At 52.1% G+C, this 25,394-nt stretch overlaps 1 protein-coding gene across 15 annotated transcripts in view; it reads left to right on the top strand.

Annotated features, from left to right (window-relative positions):
- KIAA1671 (KIAA1671 ortholog) overlaps positions 1-25,394 on the top strand; it is a 177,627-nt gene that overhangs the window by 84,314 nt on the left and 67,919 nt on the right. Inside the window, exon 1 of one of the 15 annotated variants that reach the window (XM_066370627.1) lies at positions 1,180-1,497. The exons of the other annotated variants lie outside the window; for them this stretch is intronic. Within the exon in view, the coding sequence (XP_066226724.1) occupies positions 1,447-1,497 (51 nt within the window). The 5' untranslated portion in view covers positions 1,180-1,446. Of the gene's footprint in view, positions 1-1,179; positions 1,498-25,394 lie in introns of those variants that run through there. 15 annotated transcript variants of the gene reach the window in all.

The raw sequence follows: 25,394 nt of genomic DNA, 5'->3' as shown, positions 1-25,394 counted from the left end.
GCCTGAGCCCCATTGCCTGCCGGATGTGGGCGCTGAGACTCGGGGAAGCCACAGGCTGCTTTTGAAGAGCTTTGAAGTCCCCCTGCGGTTTCCTTAGCCACTGAGCTCAGCTCTCTCCCTGCCGTTCCAGTGGGTTTCCTGTCAGCTGCTCAGGGTGCTGGGCTGGGGGGACCAGAGCGTGAGGCCCAGATGGACCCAGGGGCCTGTGGGGCGGGAGCTGCACCTCTACCAAGTGCCTGCACCCTCCTTCCTCCTCCTCAGACGGGCTCCTGGCAGGGCTCTGGGGCTGCCCCACCACTTAGCAGCCACACACCCCTCTGCCCCTCGGAGCTCCTACATCGTCTGGCTGGTGAGCTTGACAGTGCCTCCCAGTGGACACTGTGGGGGCTAAACTAGATGTGTGGTTCTACCTCATCCAGTCCACAAAACCTTGCAGCACAGGGGTATGCCATCCCATTGTACAGAAGGTGTAACTGAGGCCCTGGAATGGACTGACTGGGCAAAATCATGCTCTTAGAAGGAAATGTGCAGGAAGGGCCGCCATGGGTGGCCTCAGTGCTGTAATTTGCATTCATAATCCCTGGAAATGATCTCCCCTCCCCTACACCGTGCCCCTGGCAGATGGTGATGCTGAGAGCGGTCTCTCCCTCAGCACCCCCACCTTTCCCACAGGAGTGGGTAGAACCTGGGACTTATGGTTGGGAGGCCTGCATTGCAGCCTTGGTGAGTTTCTAACTCACCAACCCAGCCCTCTCTGGGTCTGGGTTTCTCACTCTGTGTAATGGGTACAAGCAGGTCCTCCTTCAGGGCTGCTCAGCAGCTCAGAAGGAGCCTGACTGAAGGCAGACGGGACTGTGTGAACCAGGAAGATCCTGAGCCCATTGATTTCCTTTCTGTAAGGAGTTGGGGCCCTCTGCTCCGTGTTTGGGGGAGGAGCCACTCGCGCTGGTACTCATTCACTCATCCCGGACTTGCACACATCCACTAGCACACACACACACAAGCACAAACACACCCTTGCAATAAAGTGCGCACACACACACACACACACACACACACACACACACACCTTGCTCTTCCTGCCACACAGCTGAAAACCCCGCCATAACCCTGAGCACCTCCAGGAAGGAGGGCTGAAGAAGGTCCAGAGGGCTCTACCGGCGTTAGGAGGAGCCGACCCTGGACCTGCCCAGCCGGACTGGCCACCAGGGATGCTCCAGGCGGGGCTCACGGGACCTGAGCAGTGGCCTCCCTGCCCCAGAGGCCGCCTTGGCCACTAGCAGGACGCAGGGCGTCTGGCTGCTCCCCTGGCTGCCAGCAGCCTCTGAATGATTCATGCCGCCTCGAACTTAATTCCTGCGTGACCAGCCCGGCGGGAAGAGCCGCCCCCTCCCGAGGAAAACTGGGAGCGCGCTCAGCGCTGCCCGCATAAGCCCAGGGCCCGCGATGGAGTACTATTACTGCCCCGGCTTACTGAAGTTCCTGCGCTATCTCTGGGTGAGTGTGGCTGGCGAGGCCGCGGCGGCTTCTCCCTCTCCCCGCACCCCGCGCCCCGCGCCAGGTTTGCTTTCTGGCTCTGCCTCTCCAGCGCGGTCTCTATTTTCTTTTAAGAAATGGTGGTTTCAAGGAGGAGTGGCGTTGGGGGAAGGGACAACGGGGGCTTGTGGAAGAGCAAGGAGGCCTGGCTGTCGCGGGGATCCGTGATCCAAGAGCGTTCGGTCACAAGTGGCCTCAGAAAACAAAACAAGAAAAACAAGGGCAGCTTTCGTGAGTTTTCCGGAGAGCGACATTTCTTTGATTTAAAGGGCTATTCTTTATTCTGGAAATTATATCCCCCTGGCTTTTGTGTGCTTGTGGAAATGCCCTGTCTCTTATGAGATGAAAAGAATGGATTTTGTTTTTCTTTCAATGAACTGACCTAGCAGAAGTAAGAAGCGGGAACCCGGGTGTTACCTTGCGTCCTCTCCTCCGTGGAACAGGAAAAAACCCTGAAACTTTTGCTGGCGAAACGCCCAAGGCAGGGAACCCGTGCCGAAGTGCTTTTTTGTACAAAGAGCTTTTCAAATCTTGTTTTGACTCTGAGACTGACCTGCTGTGTGTCCCTGGGCAAGTTGCTTCCCCTCTCTGGGCCTTTGTTTCCTCAGCTGTGGAACTCCAGGGTGGGCAGCGGGTGATGGTGGTTTTGATGACGTTCCTCAGAGCTCCGTGATCAGAGGGGCTTAACTGGGAATTGTCGAAAGTGGGTCTCAGAGTTTTCTAGAACATTTGCCACTGGGTTGAGAACACCCAAAAGGGAAAGACCTGGAAAATATTATTTTTCCTCCTGCTGAATGTTTGCAAATACTTCAGATGCCTTCCCATCCAGGGCATTTTCCGGAGGTCCTAAAAATACAGTTTTAGGCAAGAGGGCCCTTCAGCCACTCCCGAAATCCCTGGAGCAGCTGAAAAACGGGAGCCCCTCCTGGTCCATACCTGTGGGTTACTGACAGTTCTGAGCTGGAGTCAGATAGTATACCTGGGAGGTGACATAGATGGACTGAGTTTGTATTACAAGAACAACCCATGAACATGGTAGAAAACTTGGGAGATCCCAAAGAGCATGAGAAAGAAGAGAAGTCGCCCACAATCATCTGTGTTTTTACATTCTGCCACCTATGGGGACCTCATGACCTCGCCATTGTCCAGCTATGTGTCAGGCTCTGGGGTCGGTGTTAGGGAGGGTGTGATATGGTGATTTATCATAAGTCATATATATATGTTTGGTCTTTGACCCCTTTTAGGCACAGACCTGTTTGTGCCTGAACACCCAGAGAGCCACTAAAACCCTTGGCATTTCCTAAGTGATCAGAGCAATAGAGAGGTCTTGATAGACATAACAAACCCCTTTTCACCATACCTGAGTTAAGGAGGGGAGCTTCTAAGGAGGGGACCTGGTTGCCAGGGAAACCAACCTCATGATTAGAAAGTGGGAACTTTCAGTCCCACCCCTGACATCCTGGGAGGGGGTGAGGGGCTGGAGGTTGAAGCAGTTACGAATTGCCTGTGATTTAATCAACCATGCCTATATGATGAAGCCTCCTTAGAATCCTAAAAGGATGGGGTTCAGGGACCTCCTGGGTTGGTGAACACAGAGATTCAGGGAAAGGCTCGCACTCAGAGTGTGGAAGGTCTGCCCCTTCCCACACCCCTTGTCCTGTGCCGCCCTTCCATCTGGCTGTTCCTGAGTCCTGTCCTTTTATTGTTATAAACTGGTCATCTAGTAAGGAACACATTTTTCCGAGTTCTGTGAGCCACTCTAGCAAATTAGTTGAACCTGAGGAGGGAGAGGTCACGGGAACCTCTGATTTACAACCAGTCGGTCAGAAATGCAGGTGACAACCTGGAGTTGCCACTGGTATCTGAAGTGTGTGCTTGAGGGTGGGGGCAGTCTCGTAGGACGGAACCCTTCACCTGTGGGATCTGACACTGACCTCAGATTGATTAGTGTCAAAGTCGAGTGAAATTGTAGGACACCCTGCAGGTGTCGCGGAACTGCTTGGTGGTGTTGGAAACAATATATACGTCAGACTTGGTGTCAGATCCGGAGCTGCAGAGATGACTGGGCTGCAGTCTGCCATCCCCAGGATCGGGGGGCTCAGTATGGGCACTGGGCACATCAACAGATGACCACCATCATATAGTCATTCAACACACAGCAGCAGCAGTTCACAGCTGGGGTCAGATACTCATAACTCAGCTCAGGGGTGAGCAAGACAGACATGACCCTGACCTGTGGGACTGACAGTCTGGTGTTGACATGGACCCTGCACAAGGCATTGGAACAAAGACCATGTGTGTGTTAGGATAGTGTCATGCACAGAGCAGTTTCATGGTTTCATCTGGGGTGGGCTTCCAGGAAAGCCTCCCTAGGCAGCTGAGCACTGGAAGGTACATAGGAGCTGCAGGTGAGGCTGAGGAAGGGCAGGGGAAGCGTATGTTGGGCAGAGGGAACAGCATGTGCAGAGGGCTTGGGTCGGTGTGAGAAAGAGCAAGACCAATCAGCATGCTTGCGACGGGTCCCAGGAACCAGCACGCACTCAGCCTGGCCGGTGGGAGGTGGGAGGCTGGAGGAAGCTCTCCACCTCACAGGGGCAGCCTTGGGGTGGAAAGAGACACAGCCCCTCTCACCAGGCTTTGCCCAACTCTATGCGGCCTCGGACGCATCTTTGCTTCTCTGAGCCTCTGTTTCCCCATCTGAACTATGAAGAGATGGGGTGAGGCAGTTTAGAAGGTCTTTCCCGGGTGTGAAGCCAGGAGAGATTTCCACTCGGCCGCCTGGCCGCTGTGGGTGGCGAGGCCCCAGCATGTGGAGGAGCACACGGGCTCGCCACCGGTTTTGCAACGCGTCTGCGATTTCCCCATCCCTCCATGTCACTGAAGATGGCCCAGTGTCTGGAATGTTCAACTGGAATTCTTTGCTTGTTGAGCTCCCGAGGAACCTTGGGAATGTGGACAATCCACGGGCTTCAGATTGCAACAATACTAGGTGGCCGTGGGCAGGCCGCTTCACCTCCCCCGGCCTCGGCTTCATTATCTGCAAAGTGGGGGCGCGCTGCCTTCCTCCTTCTCTGGTTGGGACCCTTCCTGGGAAACCCGGATGTTGCTCCCCAGCAAATGTGAGCTCACCCTCTTCCCGGGAAGCCACCGTCAGATCGAGAGAGACCAGCTAACTAAGCACGGACTATCGCACACGTCCAGGGTGGGAGGTGGGTGGCTCTCCCCGCCCTGGCTGTTGCTTCGCATGGTGGGGGACATGCACTCACCTGTCCTTCATCCAGTCCTGGTCCTTCCTCACGGCTCTCGGGTTTTCTGCTCAGTGTCACCTCTTCACAGGTCTTCCCTGACACCTCTGTCTAAAACAGTGCCCCCCACTATGTTAATTGTTGGAATAAGACGTTATTTTGGGATTCTTTAGATTTATAGAACAGTTACAAAGATAGGAGAGGAAGTTCCAGTGTACCCTTCACCCATCTTCCCTTTCTGTTAGCATCTTGTTGTAACCGAGTTATTACCATTGGGGCCATAGCGTTAACTAAGCTCCAGACTTCATTCCGGGGGCTCTCACCCAGGGGCCACCTGCAGGGGACATCTGGCAATATCTGGTGACATTATTTGATTGTTATAGCTGGGCTGGGGGGATGCTACTGGCATCTAGTAGATAGAGGCTAAGGATGACGCTAAATATCCCAGAGAGCACGGGACAGCGCCACCCCCGACCAACACCGCCACAAAGAATGACCTGGCCCGAAATGTCAATAGCACCAAGGCTGAGAAACGCTGTTTGACTCAGATGCCACCAGATTTCCACCAATGTCCTTCTGCTGTTCTGGGATCCCGCGTTCTCTTGAGCCTCTCTGAGTCTCAGCCGCGGCACGTGTGAACGGATGGTGCTGGGTACACACGTCTCCATGCGTGCCCACAGATAACAGGGTCGTTAGCCCACGTCACTAAAAAACGCTTTGTAAGCACAATGTTCAGTGGACGCTCTCTAGTCTCACTCGTCGTCAGCCTTGACGTGTGAGCTGTCTCTGGTGGTCAGGCATGTGGGGGCTGCTCTCAGGCGGGCACTGTACGCACAGCTTGGTGATGGCTCTGCTCAGCCTCAGGCCTGTCACCTGTCAACGTCGGTTCCCAAGTCCACTTCTCAGAGGTGGCCAGGCGTGGGCTGCGGAAGGTTTCTGCAAAGCTGTCATTTGTTGGTGGGATGTCAGCGGCTTCCTGTGGGCGGCTCGAGTCCACTGTGCAGCTGCAGCTCTGCTCTGAGGAGAGAAGCCACCCACCCCCGCTGTCGGGCCCTGTCACTGGCCTGGCATCAGCTGGGAAGTGGGGGAAGAAGATTAAGTTTCTTTTTCAAATCATTAGTAATTGTAGCTGGTGGCCACCGCTGCCACGGTGGTTTTGAGTCACTTAATCTCCGTCGTTGCGAGATAACCCAGCCAGCCGGTCCCAAGGCCGGTGGCCTTGTTGGGACCCTGGCATCAAGCTGGTTGCGTGCGGTTGTCAATTACAACAGCAGTAGTAGCAACAATAATGACGGCCACCATCACCACCACCACTCCTCTGAGCATCCACCGTCCTGAGCCCGTGCTCGGCGCCTTTCATGGGCGTCTCCTCATATCCTCACGAGAACCCAGTGGATGGAACTCACAATCGTCGCGATTTTGCATTTAGGAAACCAGAGAGGTTAAGCAGCTCACCTAAGGTCCCCCAGCCAGGAAGCGTCAGAGCCTGTATTTGAGCACGGGTCTCCCTCTGTGTCATTTTAACTGCTTCATTGAATCTGATCTTCTGGTTTCTCAGATGGGGAAACCGAGGCCCACAGGGTGGAGGCAGGCTTTGCCAGACGGAGGGTTAGAGAAGGACACTGCCCCGGGGCCGAGCTGGACTCTGGAGGGAGAGAGCCCTGGCTTAGAATCCCAGCTTCATCAAATGCAGGGCACATCACCGCTCTGACCTCAGTATCCCGTCTGTAAGTAGGGGTGGTCAGCCCCACCTTGCAGGTCTGGGCTGAGGATCAGTTTAGATCAGGGGCATGAGCACCTGACACAGGGCCGGAACCTACATACTCTTTGTGTGTGTGTGTGTGTGTGTTTGTGTGTGTGTGTGTGTGTGTGTGTGTGTGTGTGTGTGTGTGTAGGAATATAATGGTAGAGACACCCCACTCCAGACTTTCCAGGTGGTGACCTGGGAGCCTAACTCGGGGCTGGCCACCTCTCTCCACCCCGTGTCACCCGCAGCTAAGGAGTCTGCCGAGTGTCGCATCTGACAGCTGCTTCAGGACAATGCTCTGTGCCCCAGAGACCGAGACCAAGGACTGTCTCCGGTGCTGTCAGTCGTGGGTCCCCTGCCGGCCCCCTTTCAGATGCCTCCTTGCCAGGGTCTGGTTCGGTGGCTCCTCTGCCGGATGATGGGAAAATCACGTTCTCCACTGTGGTTGGTAAGCTCTGTCTCCCCATGCTCGACTCCACAGCCAGATTTTGTTTTGATGGAAAAAGGTCCAAATGTCTAAATATGGTCACATTGGCTATTCTGTCCCGCAGGCTTTTTTGCTACTTGTTTACTTAGCTCTGTTCCCTGACCCAGGCTGTCGTCACCTCCAGGGATAATAATCTAATAGTCTTGAGACAACAGCACATATGGGCCTTTCCCCCCAAGCAACTCTATGCGTGGCATCGTGCTTGGTCCTCACCTATCCTGAGAGGTGGGCACTAGTATCATTTTACAGACAAGAAAACCGAAACTCCAAGAGGGTGTGTGCCCACCTGACATTAAACAGTCTGCAAGGGGCGGAGCTGGGATTTGAACTTGGGAAGTCTGGCACCGAAGCTCAAGTGCTTGGTTACAGGACACAGCTTCCCCCAGGCAGGAAGGTTGTCCTGTTCATTGCCATGTTCCCACCCTGTGCCAAAGGACCTAGCACAGAGTAGGTGCTCCACAGACATGGGCCAGTGGATCACCCAAACCACCCACCCTGTCAAAGGTGTTGTGGGGATTAAAATGGCCGTGAGCGTGAGCGTGAGCGTGACACATTGCTCTTGTGCTCGTTTTTGTCCCTAGCTCCTGCATCTCAGACCTGGCGCCTTTGGTTTGTGCTGGGGTCTGGTCTGGCTTCACAGCGTGTGTGGTTACAATAGAAGAGCTGGCTGTTGTGCTGTTTGGTTGGGCCTGAGGTTTGGGCCACTGGACAGCTTGTGTCATGAGACGTTTGCATCTGACTTGAGTTGTGGGGGCCTTTTCAGATGTGGTTGCAGAGTGGAGGATGGAGTCCTGGCGTCAGGCTCCCTGGCTTCTAATCCCACCGAGCCACTTACCCATGGAGCATGGGGCCTAGAGCAAACCTCCTAACCACTCAGGTCAGTCTCCTATCCGTAGGATGGGAGTAAAGGTAGCATCTCCACTGTGGGACATCCGGAGGAATCCGTGAGGCAGTGCCAACAAAGCTGGCACACAGCAGGCCCTGAATAAGCCTTAGCAGCTGATGCCAGTGCAGACATGGAAAAAACCCTCAATTTGATTCACAGGCCAGGCCCTATTCTGAGTTTTTGAACAGAGACTTTAGAAGAGGGGAGGGAGAAGGCCAGGGGGAGATAGGGGAAGAGGTGAAAGCCAGTGCAAAGGCCCTGAGGTCTGAGTGTGCGTGGGCACTTCTGTGGAACTGGAAGGAGGCCAGGGTGGCTGCAGCAGAGTGAGTGAGGGGTGGGGGTGGGGGCTGCCAGCAAGGCCTCACAGGGCCTTGACGCCTCTCACAGGATTTTACTTTGTGCTCAGAAGGGGCAGGGAACAGACTAAAGCAGGACAAAGACAGATTCAGGGAGCTCGGTGAGGAGCCACTAAGGTTGTCCAGGTGGGAAATGATGATGGCTCAGACCACGAGTGGTGGAGGAGGTGGCGCGAAGTGAGTGGATTCTGGATCTATTTTGAAGGTTGATCCACAGGATTTCCTGATGGATTGATGTGGGGTGGGAGAGGAAGAGGAGAGTCACGAGGACACGGAGGGTCCTGGGCCTGACACTGGGAAGGACAGGCCTGACACTGACTCTGTTAGGGAGCCTGTGGGGGGAGGGGGTCTTGGGGCAGATCAGGATTCAGTTTCTTGAGTTTGGAGTATCCAAACAGACATTCCGTATAAATACGTTCCTTATCTTTTCCCATCTGTATAATGGGAAGGTAATTCCTGCCTTGCCCGTATCTAAGGTTGTTTAGATGCTTGGGCAGGAATTTCAGAGGACCTTCCTGAGGATTAAAATACTCAGCCCGTATCATGAGATTATTTACCCCTTTAGGTGGGTATCTCCCGGCATTCTGAGCCCCCAGGAAGAGGCACCCAGAGCCTTTTAAGCATGGGCAGGCCCTGCTAACTTCCACAGGAGGGTTTATGAGAATTCAGCTGGAGCAAGGCCAGCTCCCCTGGGCATGTCCTTCACTGTGACAATGTCCCACTCTTTTCCCACCTGTCACGGCCCCTCCTGGCAGGGCCACTGCCCCTGTGAGTCCGCTGGATCCTTGACATACACGGGCAGAGTGCCCTGTGATGCTGATGGCCCCCCATGCTTGAAAGGCCACGCGTGCCCTGGTCCTCAGTGGGCCAGCGGCCCTCCCGTACCGGGGAGAGCTTCGTGCTGACGGGCTGAAATGGACCCTCCTCTTGGAGGGAGGCCTTTCAGGCTGGCACCCTTGCTGTCCCCAAGGAGCCGTGGCTGTGGCTCAGACATTCCAGGCCTAGAGCAGTTAGGAGGGACATGCCAATCCTGTGACGGCAGGAAGGAACGATAAATGCAGGGTAGACACTCTAGAGGGGTGTCCGTGTAGGGAACACACTCTGGGAGCCAGGAGTCTGGGCTGTGCTGCTCTGTGACCCTGAGGCGGTCGCTTGTCCTCTCTGTGCCTCCCTTTCTCTGTTGGTACCATGATCCTGGACTACATTCTCCTTAAGGATTTTTACTGTGCACATTCTTCCAATTCTGAGACTCCAGTAGAAAACAGACTTTTTTTTTTTTTGGTCAGACAGACATGGGCTTAAATCCAGCCTTCCCTGTGTGACCTTGAGCAGGTAGCTTCCTATATGGGCCTCAGTTTTCTCCTCCAGGGATGACAAGTCCCCGTTTATTTCAAATGGAGATTATGTCAGCATCTCATTGTAGAGAATGATAGGGAGATTACAAGGCACATAGCAGGCGCCAAGTAAATGAGAGCTGTTGTTATCTTTTTACATTTCTTCCCAAGGATGTTGATTAGCTTGGTACGAGGCATTGGCCGGCTACCTGACCGGCAGAGTGAATTCCAGATGCAGACGCTAGAGGGCGCGTCTGCTCCAACAAATGGCCTTGATCAGAGGCTGCCTTTTAATTTTAATTTTTATTGACTTGGGGGGAGAGAGAGAGGCGCTGCCTTTTTAAAGCAGGCTCGAGGCTCCCCCTCGAGGTGGACGCTCTGATGGTCCCTGTTCCACAGATGGGAGCACTGAGCTGTGCGGAACTGGGTGTACGGCGCAGAGCTTTTGATGCTGGGGCGCCGGGTCTCTCTGTCGCTCGGGCGTCCCGCCACCTGAGCTCTGAGGCCAGTGAAGGCTGAGGGGACATGAAAGCCGTGTCGGCACCGAGATTAGTCATGGGATGACGCAGTTCAGCTCCTGGCCTTCGGTCATCTCAGCTGGAAATCCCAACATCAGGAGTGGGGCATGATCGAGTGTGCAGTTCGGGGAGGGAGTTTTGCTAAGTTCCACTAAGTCCCAGGATGTTCGCTCTTGGGTGGGAGAGACGCTGCGCCGTTTTCTTCTCCTTTTTGTCTGTCTTTTTTTTTTTTCTTGGTAGCAAGTCCGGCTTCAGGCCATTCGCTGTGGAGGAATGAAAAGTATGATTCAGGCCAATGCCCATTCTGTCACCTACTTTTGTGACTGGGTGGACACAGGGATTTTCCAGAACCGGATAGGGACTTGGGTTCAGGTGTTTCGAGCCGAATGAGCATGTGGTTTTCCTGTTTGAGGCAGAACGGATGAGCAGGGAGGCCGCCCGGGCTAGCAGGAGAGCATCACTGGACGGGAAACCAGGACGCTGGCGGCTGGGCCTGGCCGCGCGACCCTGGCCGGGCACTGCCCCTCTCGGGGCATCTGCATTTTTGAAATGCACCGGTTGGCTTGTCTTAAGGTTGGCTTGCTGTGCGTGGATATTGAGTGGCTGCTGTGCGCTGAGCCCTGAGCCGGGTCTCAGAGCCTGGGGAAGACTGGGGGAGGGGGGGCGGGGAGAGGGGCCAGGCGGACAGGTGGCAGGACCAGCACTGTGGAGGCCCTGCAGTTCTCGGAGAGGCGGAACTGAGGGGCCTTGGTTTGCAGCCCAAGACACAATGTAAATATTTCCTCAGTAAGTGTGAAGCAGTGCATGGATGAGAAGGTTGTCAAGGAATTTGATCTAAATTGTTTTAAGAAAACTCTTTACCATGTCCACTGGATTTGAAAAATAAATTTTACAGTATTTTTTTTAAAACCCTCTCTTTTTAAGAATACCTGATGTCTTATGTAGAAATTCTTAGGTAAAGAGGAACAATTAGCAGGTGTATATTGATATTTTGTATTATACTAATAAAATACAAGCATATTCATGTTAACCCAATGTTAATTTCATAGTTGTAAATGTAATGAATAATATAGTAATAGGAGATCTGTTTTTTGTTAGTTTTATTGATTGATTTTAGAGAGAGAGGAAGAGAGAGACAGGAACATCGATCTGTTCCAGTATGTGCCCTGACCAGGGATCGAACCCACAACCTAGCTAGGGCTAGGAGATCATTATTTCCCTGTCCCTATGTGCTTGTGGATATATGTATTTGCTAGGACTACCACAGCAAAATAACACAGATAGGGTGTCTTAAACAATAGAAAATAATTTTCTCACAGCCCTGGAAGGTTGAAGGCCAAGATCAAGGCGTCGGCAGGTTTGCTTTCTCCCGAGGCTGCTCCCCTCGGCTGGCAGAGGGCTGCCTCCTGCCCGTGTCCTCACATGGCCTTGCCTCAGTGTGCACGCCCCCCGGTGTCTCTCCGTGTCCAGATTTCCCGTTCTCGTGAGGATACCAGGCAGTTGGATAAGGGCCCACCCTAATGGCCTCATTTTATCTTAATCATCTCTTTCAAAGGCCTCTCTCCATATAGTGTCATTCTGAGGCCTGGGAATAGGACTTCAACATAGACATTTTGTGGAGACACAGCTCAGCCCATAGCGGCCAGGCACGAGGCAGAGCACTTTTTTTTTACTTCCTTTTATCCTCACAGCAGTCCCTGGAAAGAGATGCTGTGGCCATCCCCACTTCACAGATGACGAAACTGAGGCTCAGAGAGTGGTTGAGTCACTGACAGAAGATCATGCAGCTGGTCAGTGGTGGAGCTGGGGTTTGCGCCCATGCTGTCTCCCCTGGGAGCCCACACTGTATTAACTTATGTTGATCATTTGACTTTAATCCTGGGGATGCCTTTTTTTTAAAACCTTTCATGTTCAATTGAATTTGCAAAATATTTCCCCTTGGTCTCTCAGGACTGCCCTGTCCTTGTTTTAGGTATGATTGGGAAAGACCTGGAGTGGGGGAGGGGAGGCCCTTACCAGACCCCTCTCTGCCCGAGCTTGTCTGGGCCCCACCGTGCCTGCTGGCCAGCTTCCCGGGGGGGGGGGGGGCGTGCCGGGGGCTGCCGGCTCTGCCCTGGACCAGACTGCCAGCCCGTGTTTGCCTGGAGCAGCCCAGTGAAAGCAGCCTTTGTCCTCCAGCTCATTCCTCCGGAGGGATGACCTAAGTCCCATCTTGGGAACAAAGGGGCGACCTGCCACGTGAGTCCAGGTCAGCCCCAGTGGCCGGAAGTCTCCCAGGCTGACTGGGGAGGGGCAGCCTCGGTTACAGGCTGCAGAGGGAGGTGTGTCCTGATGGTGATGCCGGGGACTGCCGTGTGCGCAGACGTTCCAGTTTACACAGTTGTCCCCTGTTTTCCAGTTAGGCAGTTCCTCCCCGGTGGTGCAGGGAGTACAGGCCCAGGGCTCAGGGCAACAGGCGTCACTGTCACAAGGAACCACTCCAAAACATACAGGTGTAAACCAACTGGTTTTTTATGCTCATAATATTCAGGGGTTCAGGGGAGCGGGCAGTGCTCTATAGGGACACTGCTCTATGACATTTGGGGTATCAGCTGGGAGCTCTGAACAACAGGGGGGCTGGAATCATACAGAGGCTTTTTTACTCAGCTATCTGGTACCTGTGATGACTCGGAGGCCGGCTTCTCTGGGACTGTTGACATAGCACCTCGATGTGGCAGCTGCTGTCGCCTGGGCTTCCCCACGTCATGGCAGCTCAGTGCCCCCAGGGTGAGTGTTGTGGCTGAGATGCAGGTGCTGCGTCTCTCTTTATGGTGGACGCAGCCTTGGAGACCACATAGTGTCACCTCTGCTGTCCTTTGTTGATCGAAGCATCCATCAGCCCCCCCACCCAGATTCAAAGGGTGTGGGCCTCACCTCTCAGTGGGAGGAGGGTCAAAGAATATGCAGCCATATTTGAAAACCACCACAGCTAAAGTAAAAGAAAATGATGCTAGGTAACATTTACTGAGCACCTAGTATGTGCCAGACCCTGTGCCAAGGGTCTCAGGTGGATGAGCCCATGCAGTTCTCCTCACAGCCCCATGAGAGGATGGATTTTGTTTTGTTTTTGTATTTTTTCCAAAGTGAGAAGCGGGGAAGCAGACTCCCACATGCACCCTACCGGGATCCACCTGGCCCGCCCACCAGGGGGCGATGCTCTGCCCATCTGGGCTGTTGCTCCATTGTAACCAAAGCTGTTCTAGCACCTGAGGCGGAGGCCTTGGAGCCATCCTCAGCACAGGAGCCATCTTTGCTCCTTTGGAGCCCTGGTTGTGGGAGGAGAAGAGAGAGATAGAGAGAGAGGGAAGGGGGAATGGTGGAGAAGCAAATGGGCGCTTCTCCTGTGTGCCCTGTCCGGGAATCAAACCGGGACTTCCACACGCTGGGCCGATGCTCTACCACTGAGCCAGCCTGTCAAGGCTGATGATGGGTTGTTTTTTTTACCAGCATTTTGGACTTAAAGACTCGAAGAACCTAGCAAAAGCCACAGGGCTGCTGGCAGTTTGGTGTTGAACATGCCACAGTCGGAAGTTGTAGGCTGATTTTTCCCCCCTTTCCTCCTCTAAACTTAGAATATTCCTTGAGTTCTTTCTCACTTAGATGTCTGATTCATCTCCTCACTCACAGTTCCTCCCGTTGGTGTGTGTTGTGAGCAGCCTCTCTCTCCCCGTGCGCCAGGTGTCCCTCCCGTGCCGTTAACCCGGCAGTCCTCTAGAGGGGCACGCTGCAGATTTCCCAGCCGCCGGCCCCGCTCCGGGCTTTGGAGGAACCCTCGGTGAGGCCTCATGGCTCATGGCCCTGACAGAGGGACCACGCCATCACTCAGCCCCCATCCCGGGGTGTGCTGGTCGTTCTGTTCCTCCAGGGCCAGGTCTGGGGTTCATTCACCTGGTTCCCCCGGGGGCTGATGTACAACAGGGGCCTGTGATATGTTTGATGAACTGCACCCATGAGTGATGGAGGCTGGCTGTTCAAGGACAGAGAGTCTCGCTTCTGCACGTCCGTGTCCTTGACATACTCACTGTTGACAGCGCTCAGTCAGCGTTTATTGTACTGAATGAATGGACGAGTGAGACAGAGAGCGGCCACTGAGCCATATGTTTGTATCCTTGTCACAGAACACAGTGCCCGACACCCTTCGTTCTGTCGGTGACTCTGAGGCTGAATGGATGAAGGAGCCCCCAGAGGCAGCCCTTCACCGGGTGCGCCTCCCTCCACGTCTGTGTCCGCAGTGCTTAGCAGGGGTCCAGGGGCCCAGCACTGCTCAGTGGTTGCAGACAGACCTGAGTGAAAGGAGACAGAAAGAATGAATGAGTACTGATGCTTCTTACCATCAAGGACCAGGCCCTGTTCACCTCTGTCCTCCAGTTCCTGGCATAAAGTCTGGCACGCGTTGGGTGCTCATTAAATGTTAAATTAAATGAACAGGTGAATGAAAGGTGACATTGTTTGAGGGTAGGGGCATGTCTTATTTGTGTCTGCATTTTCTAGACCAGGGCTTGGCATTCAGTAGGTGCTCAGTAAATGTATATTGAACTGAATACATGAATGAATGAATGAAACTTTTGAAAGATAGGGCCTGTATCTCATTCTTTTCTTTACTCAGGTCCTGCTTACAGGGCCAGGCATACAGCAGGTGCTTAGCACACACTTCTCGCGCTGCCAGAGAAGGGATTGAGGAGGGAAGCCAGGCTGGGAGGACCTCGCCCGTCTTGATTTGCCCCCTGCCTACCAGCCCCACTGCAGACTTTTCCTGTTGTTCGTCTGCACAGGTGGACAGGAAACCCCCAAAGACCTGCCAGAGCTGCTGCCCATACTTTTATCGTGCTGGGCTGGCCTGGAGTGGGGGCCAAGGCGCCATGCTGAGCCACAGCACTGTCTGGCCGGGAAACGGTACCCCCCAGGGCCCCTCTTCCTGGCCGTGTTAGCAGTTCTATTTTAGAACCGGCTAAGCAGCCTGCAAGCAAAGCCTGGGTGAATGCTCTATTCAGAGCCAGCTCCCCGAACCACCTCGTGCTGATGCTGGCCAGGCCTGTCAACCCCTATGAGCTGGGCAGGCAAGAAGTCAAGGCTGTGGGGTTGGAGAGACTAGGGTTCAAATCTCCCTCGGTGACTTTATGTTGAGCCTCAGTTTCTCTCACCTGTAAAATGAGTGTAATAAACTTTGTTGTTGTTGTTTTTTTCTCCTGGGATCCTGTTTCCCAATCTTGGCTACGTGTCTACCTCTGCTGGGGCTGCCCACTCTCAGAGGTGTGAGTTTAGGAGGTTCTCAGTCACTGTTTTACAGAGCTGTATGTCCCAGGTGATTAGACAGGCAGTGTCTCTGTCTGGGTCCCCTAGACGCAGAGCCTGAGATAGGAATTCATGTGCACGTGGCTCAGTGATAGAGGACACGAGTCAGACTGATCCTGGGCAAGTTCGGAGGGTAAGCCACTAAATCAAGCCCACCCTGGAGCAGCTGGGCAGCCTTACCTCCACTGGCCACAATCTGTTGTTGGAGACAAGGGTCTGTAGCAACCAGCACCCCAGAACCTGGAGGATGGGTGCCCCAGCCAGGACAGGGGACCTGGGCAGGGCACCAATAGCATCTACTATGCTCAGCCAGAGTCGATTCGTTCAGTGGGAAGCTGGGCGTAAGCTGTCCGGCACAGAACAGTAGATAGTAACTTGGTGAAAATGGAAAGCTCTTAAGGAGGCAGAAATAGATATTTGGGTGTAATGGTGTCATTTTTTCCCTAGTGGTTACTGAGTGCCCACGAGGTGCCACATTCTCAGAGTGGATGTAGAGGTGGGGCCCCCACATTCCTAGCTTCCCCAGGAGACAACACCCACAGAAATGGGTACACATGTGATGGTACAGCACCTGGAATGTCTCTGCACCCTGAAGGGAGGGGAGTTAGGTCCGTTTTTAGGGGAGGAAATGTAACCCAGGTGACGTCTCAACTTTAAAAATAGTAATTTATTTTGTTTAATTGATAAAGTGGGGGGTGGGAGAAATGGAGGGAGGGCACAGGGGGGTTAATGGTGATGGAAAGAGACCTGACTTGGCGTGGTGAACACAATACAGTATACAGGTGATGTGTTGTAGAATTGTGCACCTGAAACCTGAATAATTTTGTTAGCCACTGTCATCCCAATAAACTCCATAAAAAGGAAAGAGGGGGAAGAAAGATAAAAAGTCACAACAGTCATGGCAAACATTTCCAACAGTGCGCAAGTATTCCAGAGAAAAATAAAGCTCCCGCCACCTCCGACCTGCAGTGCCCTCCCCCGGGGCGGACAACAGTTTCATGCTCTCCTTTCAGACATACTCTCCGCACACATGAGACTGTCTGTGCTTGTGTGTGTATCCTCCCACAGATACACACAGATTCTTAACACAGATCTGACCTCGTTATACATAGTGTTCTATGGCCTGATTTTCCTTTTTCTTATAATAATGACATCTTTCCTTATCAGCACAAGGGGCCTATCTCATTCTTCCTGATGGCTTTATATTTTACCTTGCACTGAACTTCACTGAAGCAGTCCCCTCTAGATGGGCACACAGGTCATTTCCAGTTTTGCACACTGCTGTAAACAGCGCTGCAGTGAACATCTTCGTGCAGGCGTTTTGCTGTCTGAAGCATTGCTTATTGCATCTGTAGGAGAAATGCCTTGCCATGTATAGACTTGCCGGGTCATTTGAAGGTTGATTAGGGTTTTCCAGGTGGACTGAGGTGGCAGGGGTGGGAGAGAGGGGATGGGCAGCTGTTCAGGCATAAAGAACTGCATGGATAGATACAGGAGCCTGAAACTGAGAACAGGGAGGCCTGTGCTCAAACACAAACATGGTCTGGGCCCTCATGCCTGGGCTCCAGCCTGATGCTCAGGTACTACAGCATCTGCCAGGGTTTTACGCCAGCTCTGAGAGTCCAGGGCGTGCAGGTCAGTCCTTAAGAAGGGTCTGGCCAGTGCTTCCTCCTGCCCTCAGGCCTCGGGGTTTGCAACGTGGTGGGCAGGCTCCGGGAGCCCTCATCTCCAGCGTTGTCTCCATCAGGAAATCATGATATTTTTCTCTTCAGTCTCTAAGGCCCTGGCCTCACCTCACACATGGCTAGTTTGGTGAGGAGCCCCCAGTGACAGTCTCGCTTAGCATGCCTCTGCTCTCAGTTTTTGGCCAGTTCAGCCTGACTGCCAGCCTGAAGTGTTCCGGGGACTCAAGCCCCAATTGCATTCCCAGGTAGCTGTGAGGCTCGTTAGCTAATGGTTTAGCTACACCCTGTTTTCTCTTTCTGCCATCTTTCCCCCACATTTGTTTTAAAAGTCAAAATCTCAAATGTCCCCTTAACTCCCTCAGTCCTTAGAACACGGGCTTCCCCTGGAAAAATCTCACACTCAGAGAGCTCTTCCGGGGCCCCTTGGGGAGCGACAGCCAGCAGCTGGCTTCCTCCCCCTCCATAGTCACTGAGAGCTCGCTGTACATGGAAGGCATGGTTTGTGTTATCTCACTGGCTTCACATAGCACCTTCATCAAACAGTATTGTTACACCATTTTACCGTAGGCTCAGAGAGGTGCAGTGACTTTTGTTCAAGGTCAAAGAGCCAATGAACGATGGATCTATTCTACGTGATCCTATAGGTCAGTCCTTTCTCCTCTACCATGTTGCTCTCTGCTAGTTCTTGTTGGGAATGCCTTTCTACTGTGTGTTTATCCCATTGGACCACAAACTCCATGAAGGCAGGAATCTTCATCTGTCTCATCCACTGCTGTATCCTTATAGTGCAGCAGAGGGCTTGGCACACAGTAGGCATTCAACGAATGTTTGTTGAATGACTAAGCGAACTAGTGAAGGTTCAAGTAATGGTTCCTTTCATTACAAATAAAACCTTTCCTTGCTTATAATAGTATTTGCTATAATGATTTTTTTTTTTACTTAGAATTTGATATATTTCTAAAAATGAAACATCTCTTTTTGCAAACCAGTTTATTTCATAGGAATCTGACATTTTGCGGTGTCCCCCCCCCCCCCCCCGGAATTAAATGAAGGTATCTATTCTGTAGAATATCACCAGAGAAGGAAATCTGAATATGTTTTTAGAGATTTCTGCATCAAAAGTTAAAGCAAGACGGAACTGTACTTGAAAATTTCCGTTGCCATGGCTACCGGGTAATACAGTGAATCGTGTTCTCACATATGGTCACTACACCTTCGCCTGCCGTGGCTCAGTTACAGGATTTTGGCTTCTCAGTGCATTTCAGGCAGTGGGGGGGGGGGGATGAGAAGAGATTCCTTCTGCTCTCTGCTGTCTGAAGTGCTTTAAGTTGCAGATATTTGTTCAGTGTCTCCTAGACCCACCTCCTTTAGGGGGTTCCTCTTCATCACCATCCTGTGGGTGTTGAGTTTGCCATCTCCATTTCAGAGATGAGCTGACCAAGCCCTATAGAGTTTGAGATATTGCAACTGTGTGGGTTTTGTTTTTTTTTTGGTTTGTTCACTTATTCCTTTGTTTCTCCACTCAACGAGTATTTATTGAGTCCCCTCTCTGTGCCAGACACTGGTCTAACACTGAGTATCAGTGTGGAATAAGAAATCGCTGCCCGCACAGAGCGTGTGTTCTGGTGGGAGAGACTGATAATAGATACAGACAATAAACACTGATAAACGCGTGAGGACGATAAGTCAGAATGGTGTTTCAGAGGGAGACTGGGAGGGGGTGTGGCTTGAAAGGCCTCTGAGAGATGTGGCATTTGAGCAGAGATCTGAAAAAAGGAGCCTACCGTGTGAGGATCTAGGGGAACAGTGTTTCCGGCAGTAGGAACAGCATGTGCAAAGGCCCTGAGGTGGGAACCAGCTTGGGGAACTTAAAGCTAATATGGCTGGCCCGGTAATGAGCAAGGAGGGGGGTGGGGAGAAGGTAGGGGCCTTGAGCGCCAGGGCAACACATTTAGGGTTTATTCTGGTTAAGGCAGAGAACTGAGGAAGCACTTTTGATAGAGGCTAACATGATGGATGGAGGATGGTAAAGCTCATCCAGGCTTTTGTGTTGGGCACTGGGGAGAAGGGGACTTAAGGGGTGGGAGGTAAAGGGGGGAAGCCAGAGGTGATGGGAGGTTGATTCCAGTGCTGAGGTGGAGACGAGGTCAACCAGTGAGGGTTAATGTCCCGGTCCCTTCCATCACAAACAGAACTGTTGTTTGCTTACGAGAGTATTTATTGTAGTTATGGTTTGGTTCCTTCTCTCAGAATTAGACTAACCTTTTTTAAAATGGGGGAAGAAGGGATCTGGTTCAGGCTGTAGTTCTGAGTGTGGGGGAGAGGGATGTGAGGGGAGAAGAGGAATTAAGGCAGGTTCTAGGCTTCTGGCCAGGACATTGGGGCGGGTGGTAGTGCTGTTTGCTGGAAGAGAAGAGAGTGGAGGATGCAGATCTGGGGCACAGATTTCTCATCTTCCAAGAGGAGACAGGACCCCAGTGTGGGGGGTTGCTGGTGGAACGTCGGTGACGTAGAAGATAGAGCGGCACCCGCGGTGTGTCTAGCCCTGTGCTCGGCCCATAGCAGGTGCGTCGTGAGTGATGGCCACCCCTTCGCTGACCTGTATCTGCTCACTTGGTTCCCATTAAGTGACACTTGCTGGCATCTCATTACCACATACCGTTTTCAGTCACTTCGGCAAGTCCTTCCTCCGACGGATCTCATTAAGTCCATTTAAAATCGGAACACTTGGCAAGGGGAAGGGAAAGGAAAGGCCGTTTCCTCCCCTAGCTTGGTAATGACTTGTCTGGGTAAGAAGGGAGGGGCCCGGGGATCCTTCCTGACACTGTCACCTCCCCCGCACACCCTCGCCATCCCCACTCCTTTCTGCTTCCCAGCCAGACGCTGGCCTGCAGCACCTCATTGACCCCGCTTCGCCCCCACCCCCATCCTGATTAGTTTTCATACTGGGTCACCCCAGGACCCCACGTGGGCGTGTACATGGGAACGTGGTGGCAGCTTCCTCTTTGTATAACCTCGGTCCCTTTTGGGGGGAATGCAAACTGTCAGCTCAGACCTTGAGAGAGGAGTGGTTCTGTCGGAACGGATGAAGAGGACGTTGGGTGTTGCCCCAGTGGGACCAGGGTGGAGTTGGTTCAGTGGGACCAGAAATGTTTACTGTTGAAACACAGGCGGGTGATTCTGCCCATGCTGGGAGCTTACAGATCCTGGGGATGGTTTTGTGGCGTGAATGAGTTTACTGACCTGAGGGCTCTTACTGATTGTCAGTGGCATCCCCTGGGCTGGGAGGACAGAGGCCAGCAGTGCCTGGACCTGCCCTAAGCCACGTCTTAGGTTACTGGTGGAGCGCAGACCCTGACCAAGCACCAGCCAACTCCATGCCTGGGCCTCTGCTAGACCCACTCCCCGGTTCAGCAGCATTTACGGAGGTCTGTTTCCTGTTTGTGGTCTGTGTCTTCCCTGGTCCGTGATGATTTCGCTGGACCTACACCTCTGGTTAGCCCTCGACTTCCTGTCCCTGCCCCAGGCCTGTCGTTCTCTGGCCAGGAAAGAAGTCTTTAAAGAGGCAGCACCTGAGGGAGGAAGGCCAGGTTTCTGCCGGGCCTGCTGGCAGTCAGACTGTCCCTGGGATCAGACAGAGGGGGAGGGTTCGAAGCTGCAGAGCCAGAGCTGTTCCCTGCCTGTCGCAGATGGTAGATCTAAGCTGGGAGTTCTTCCTGTTCTTTCTGGGAGGGGTGAAAAAAAGTCTGAAGCTTCCGGAGAATTCTGGTGCGTGCCCTGGGTCTCATCAGATGAGAAGAGACCAGCTGTAGAGTGCCTGGTGAACCTGGCACCCCACACGCCAATTCCGGCACCTGGGAAGTTCAGAAGGAACTTGTGGGCGGTCAGCACAGCCTACCTGGGTCCTGGACACTGGAGTGCCATTAGAATGCTGCTTGCCCATGAGCCATGTGCAAGGGCTGCCTCCGGCGCCCCATTCACCAAGGTCAGGACATTTCAGGAGCTCCGTTACATTTGTCCTCAGCTGCACATAGAGCCGCAGAGCCAGCTTTAGCGTCCGGCCAGGACACCTGAGGTCTGGTGGGGCCTCTGGCTGCCCAGGCTCCCGCCTGCCCCTCCCTGCTGCTTTCCTGCTGGTCCCATTTGACCAAGGCGTACCCACCTCATGCCCCTTACCCTCAGAGTTCTGCTTAGTGTAAAAGCCTCCCTGTTATTTTAAATAAGTTCTATTGAGATATAAATGATATACAATAAATCGTACATATTTAAAGTATACAATTTGATGGGTTTGACATATGGATATTCCCCCGGAACTATCACCACAGTTAAAATAATGGCCATAACCCTCACCCCCAAAAGTTTCCTTGTGCCCCTCTGGAGTCCGTCCCCCCTCCATCCCTGCCTCAAGTGACCACTGATCTGTCTGGCACTGGATTCCTTGGCGTTTTCTGGACTTCCATGTAAGTGGAATTGTACGTTCTGTGCTCTCCTTGGTCTGGTTTCTTCCACTCCGCATAATTATTTTGAGATGCATCTCTGTGGTACGGTGTATGTTAATAGCTTGTTCCTTTTTGTGGCTGAGGACTATTCCATTGCATGGATGTACCAGTGTGTGCAGCCATTCATCTTTTAGTAGACGTTAGGTTGACTCCAGTTTGGGGCTCTTAGAAATAAAGTTGCTGTGAACATTTATGTCTGTGCAGTCGTCTGTGTGGACACATGCTTTTGTTTCTCCCGCGTAAATACCTAGGCGTGAAATGGCTGGGACATAGGATCGGTATACAATCAGTTAAACTGCCAAACTGTTTTCCAGAGTGGCTGTACCACTTTGTGTCTCATCCCCTGAGGGTTCCAGTTGCTCCACATCTTCACCAACACTTGAAACACTGCTGTTGTTTTACCAGTGAAGATGCTGAAAGTAACAAAAGATGTCAGACGATGAGTTGTTCATTACTTCACCTAATTCACCTGGTGGTAAGAGGAATACGGTGCAACGTTCATTACCTATGGCCTGTGAGCTAAGAATGAGTTTTACATTTTTTAAAGTTATTTTAAAAATCCAAGAAGCAAAAAATATAGGTTCAAGTCATGACTCTGGGCGTAGCAGCTGTGTGACGTGGGCTAGTGGCTTCATCATTGGAGCTTCCATTTCCTGGTCTTTAACTATCATGGTTACACCTTCTTGGGTCATACAGGTCCAGGAGGTGGCAGGGCACACAAGAGGCCCTCGGCAAGTGAGAACTACTTCAGTTTGTTATTATATTTATTGCAAAGCCCAAATAAAATCCTCTGGGGGCCAGAGATTGGATCTCTTATTCATTGTCTCTCCAGTGTCTGGCATAGCGCCTGGCACATAGTAAGTGCTCAGTTAGATGCTTGTTGCAGTCAGAAGGGAGGAAGGGAGGGACCAAGGAAAGAAAGGCCTTCTACTCATTCTTCCAATCTTCTGTGATCCTCACGGAGATCCTTAAAATCTTGGGGTGCTGCTTAGGCAGTTTAGCCAAGAATAGCTAGTTCACTGCTCAGAAACAAGTTTCTTAGGGGACGTCACATACCCCCCATCCCAGTTCTAATTGTTGCTCCCCAAGAACGTGTTGCTCTTTTGCTCGATGATCCAAACGTGGAAATTCAGCCGCTGTGATGGAAAGAAACACGTTGACCAACCCCAATCAAGGGGACCATACAGAGATCTCAGTGGGTCCCCCTCTCCTTCCCTGGGTGTGCCAGGAGAGTGTAGCAGTGTGCTGGGGTCCAGTGTCCCCAAAGCCGGTGGCTAGCCTGCTCAGATGAATCAGGTGCCCTCAGCCCAGCTGGTTCCATTCTATGGGAGGCCCAGGCACCCAGCTCCCTTAGGCGCCCGCTCTTGGAAGAGGGGCTGTAATTACAGACTGGCCTCGCCGCGCCAGGAGGGGCCTGTCTCCCCAGCGTGGAAAATGTCACTCTACACTTGAACTCAGGGTAGAGCCTGATGAAGAAGGAAGATGAGTTCCTGGCTGTTTCTAGAAAGATTTCCTTTCCAAATGATTTTTTTCTCCCCTCCCAAGGTTAATTAAGGGCATCTTAGACCATTCAGATAACTATTTGAATAAAAATGTGACAAACACAAGGAAATAGTCTTGAGTTGGTTTATAAATAATCTGGGATTGACATGTAAGATCAAGTCACTTCTTTTTTTTCTTTTTCTTTTTTTAGGGTATTTTTTCCCCTCAGAATTCTTTTCCCTGTTGCCTTGGAAACTAGCCTAGGGAGAGGAATGTTGGGAGTTGTATGACTCAGGTTCAAGCCTCAGTGGTTCCTTCATTTTACCCAGTAGGCATGGCGAGTGCTGTGCACGCTGCATGCTGACAGCAAGGGTCAACAGGGCCTGTTCCTGCCGCCCGTGGGCTCAGAGCCCCATGGGAAGACTGATGGGTGAGCCATGTCTCAGCCCAGTGTGCTGATGACATAGTGGGGGCGCCATGGCAGGGTGGGGGCCCAGAGGCAACCTGCCATGGGCGTGAAGAATCATGGCAGGCTTCTTGGAGAAGGAGGTACCTAAGCTGAGCTATGGAGGACAATAGATTAACGACTAGGTGAGGAAGGGTGGAATGATGTCCTAGCCAGAGGGAACAACCTGTGCAAAGGGCTGAACAAGAGGCACCATGGTGCATCCCAGAATGGCCATTTGTCCCCTGTGGCTGGGGTGGAGAGAAACTAGGGGAATAGGTGGGACATGAGGCCAGAGATGCTGCAAAGTCCAGATCATGAGTGTCACCTGTGGAAAATCAGAGGGCACTTGCCACAGATTTACTGAGGGCCCTGAGCTGGTCATCCACATGGGCCTGTTTCTTCAGTGAAATGGAAGGTCGGCCAAGTCTCTGGTGGCCATTTCAGTTCTGACCATCTAGGATCCTAGGATTTGAACAGTGAGATGGTAGGAATTAGAGCAGAGTAACTGTCATCCCTCGTGTCTGCCACTGGAGTGTTTACTACATGTTAGGCAAGAATGATCTTAGTTTTTTCTTTACCACAAGCTTCTGAAGTAGGTGGGCTTTCTCATCTCTCCTCTTCACAATAAGAAAACCATGACTCAGGCTCTAAAGGCTGACCCTGAGCCATCAGCTGGCCCTCCAAAAGTGATGCTCCATCCCAGGGGGAGAGAAAACAGTGTAAGCTGGGTCCCCAAGTTGGCCCTTCCCACACATGGTCCCAGGAAATGATCTTCAGGCCAGCTGGCAAGGAAGGAAATGTGATTTACAGCCAAACAACTCTTCTTCAGGCATTTCCTACCCCAGGAGGTCTGGGACACCCAGAGGAGCGTGTAGAAAAGTCATTTCTCTCATGCATGGGTGTGGGCAGAATTGGCCATTCTAAGGGGTCTTAGAGGTGCTGGTAGAGCCAGACTTCTGCCCTGGAAGGTGGAAGGCTTTGGAATCAAATAGGCCTGGGTTCAAGTCCCAGAGCCCCCCTTGCCAGCTCAGTGACCTTGAGCAAGTCCTGTCAGCTTCTTAAACCTCACTTCTCTCCTGTGCAATTGGGATAATTAACATAGGACTTCCCCATAGGATTGTTGAGAGGGTTAAATGAGGTGAGACATGTGGGCAACCAGTTCCTGGCACATAGTAAATCCTCAGTTAATAGTTGTTATTATTTTTATCACACCATCTTCCTCACAAAGTAATATTAGTATATTTCTAGGTCCAGGATACACACTCCTAGAATTTTGAATATTTGAGGAAGCAGGATGTAAAGAGGGTCATATAAGTGAGAATTCATGGGAAAGATTTAGAAAAGTTGCTGAATGTAGTCTTGGGGTGGGAGGTGGTTTAGTAAAGATAGAAAATAGATGAAGGCAACTTTAGGCAGGGATACAGCATGTGCAAAAGCTGGGGTCAAGACTGAATATGACTATGCCCCCTGGCCTTTGAACATGCTGTTCTTGTTTAACTTTCTTGGAGTACTCCTAATCATCTATCAAAACCCCACTCAGATACTCCTTTTCCAGTCGCAGATCCTCAATAAATGATCATCTTCTCTTTTCTCTTTTTTCCTTCTTTTCCCACTTTCTTGTTTGGGTTTGAACTCTCCCTCTTATGTTCCCATAGCATGTTATTCACTTGTCGATCATAGCCCTTGGCACATGTATTGCAATTGTTTGTTCTTTTCTGGCTCTTTCTTCCATTTGACCAGGAATTCTCTATAGAGTATGTGTGTTTGTTTCAGATTTCTTAGAGAAAATGGTAGCCTCAGGTTTGAGGTGGTCCATTGGGATACCTTTCCAACTTAATGG

Source organism: Saccopteryx leptura, chromosome 2, assembly GCF_036850995.1.
Source record: "Saccopteryx leptura isolate mSacLep1 chromosome 2, mSacLep1_pri_phased_curated, whole genome shotgun sequence".
NCBI lineage: Eukaryota > Metazoa > Chordata > Mammalia > Chiroptera > Emballonuridae > Saccopteryx > Saccopteryx leptura.
This window is presented reverse-complemented; position numbering and strand designations above follow the sequence as displayed.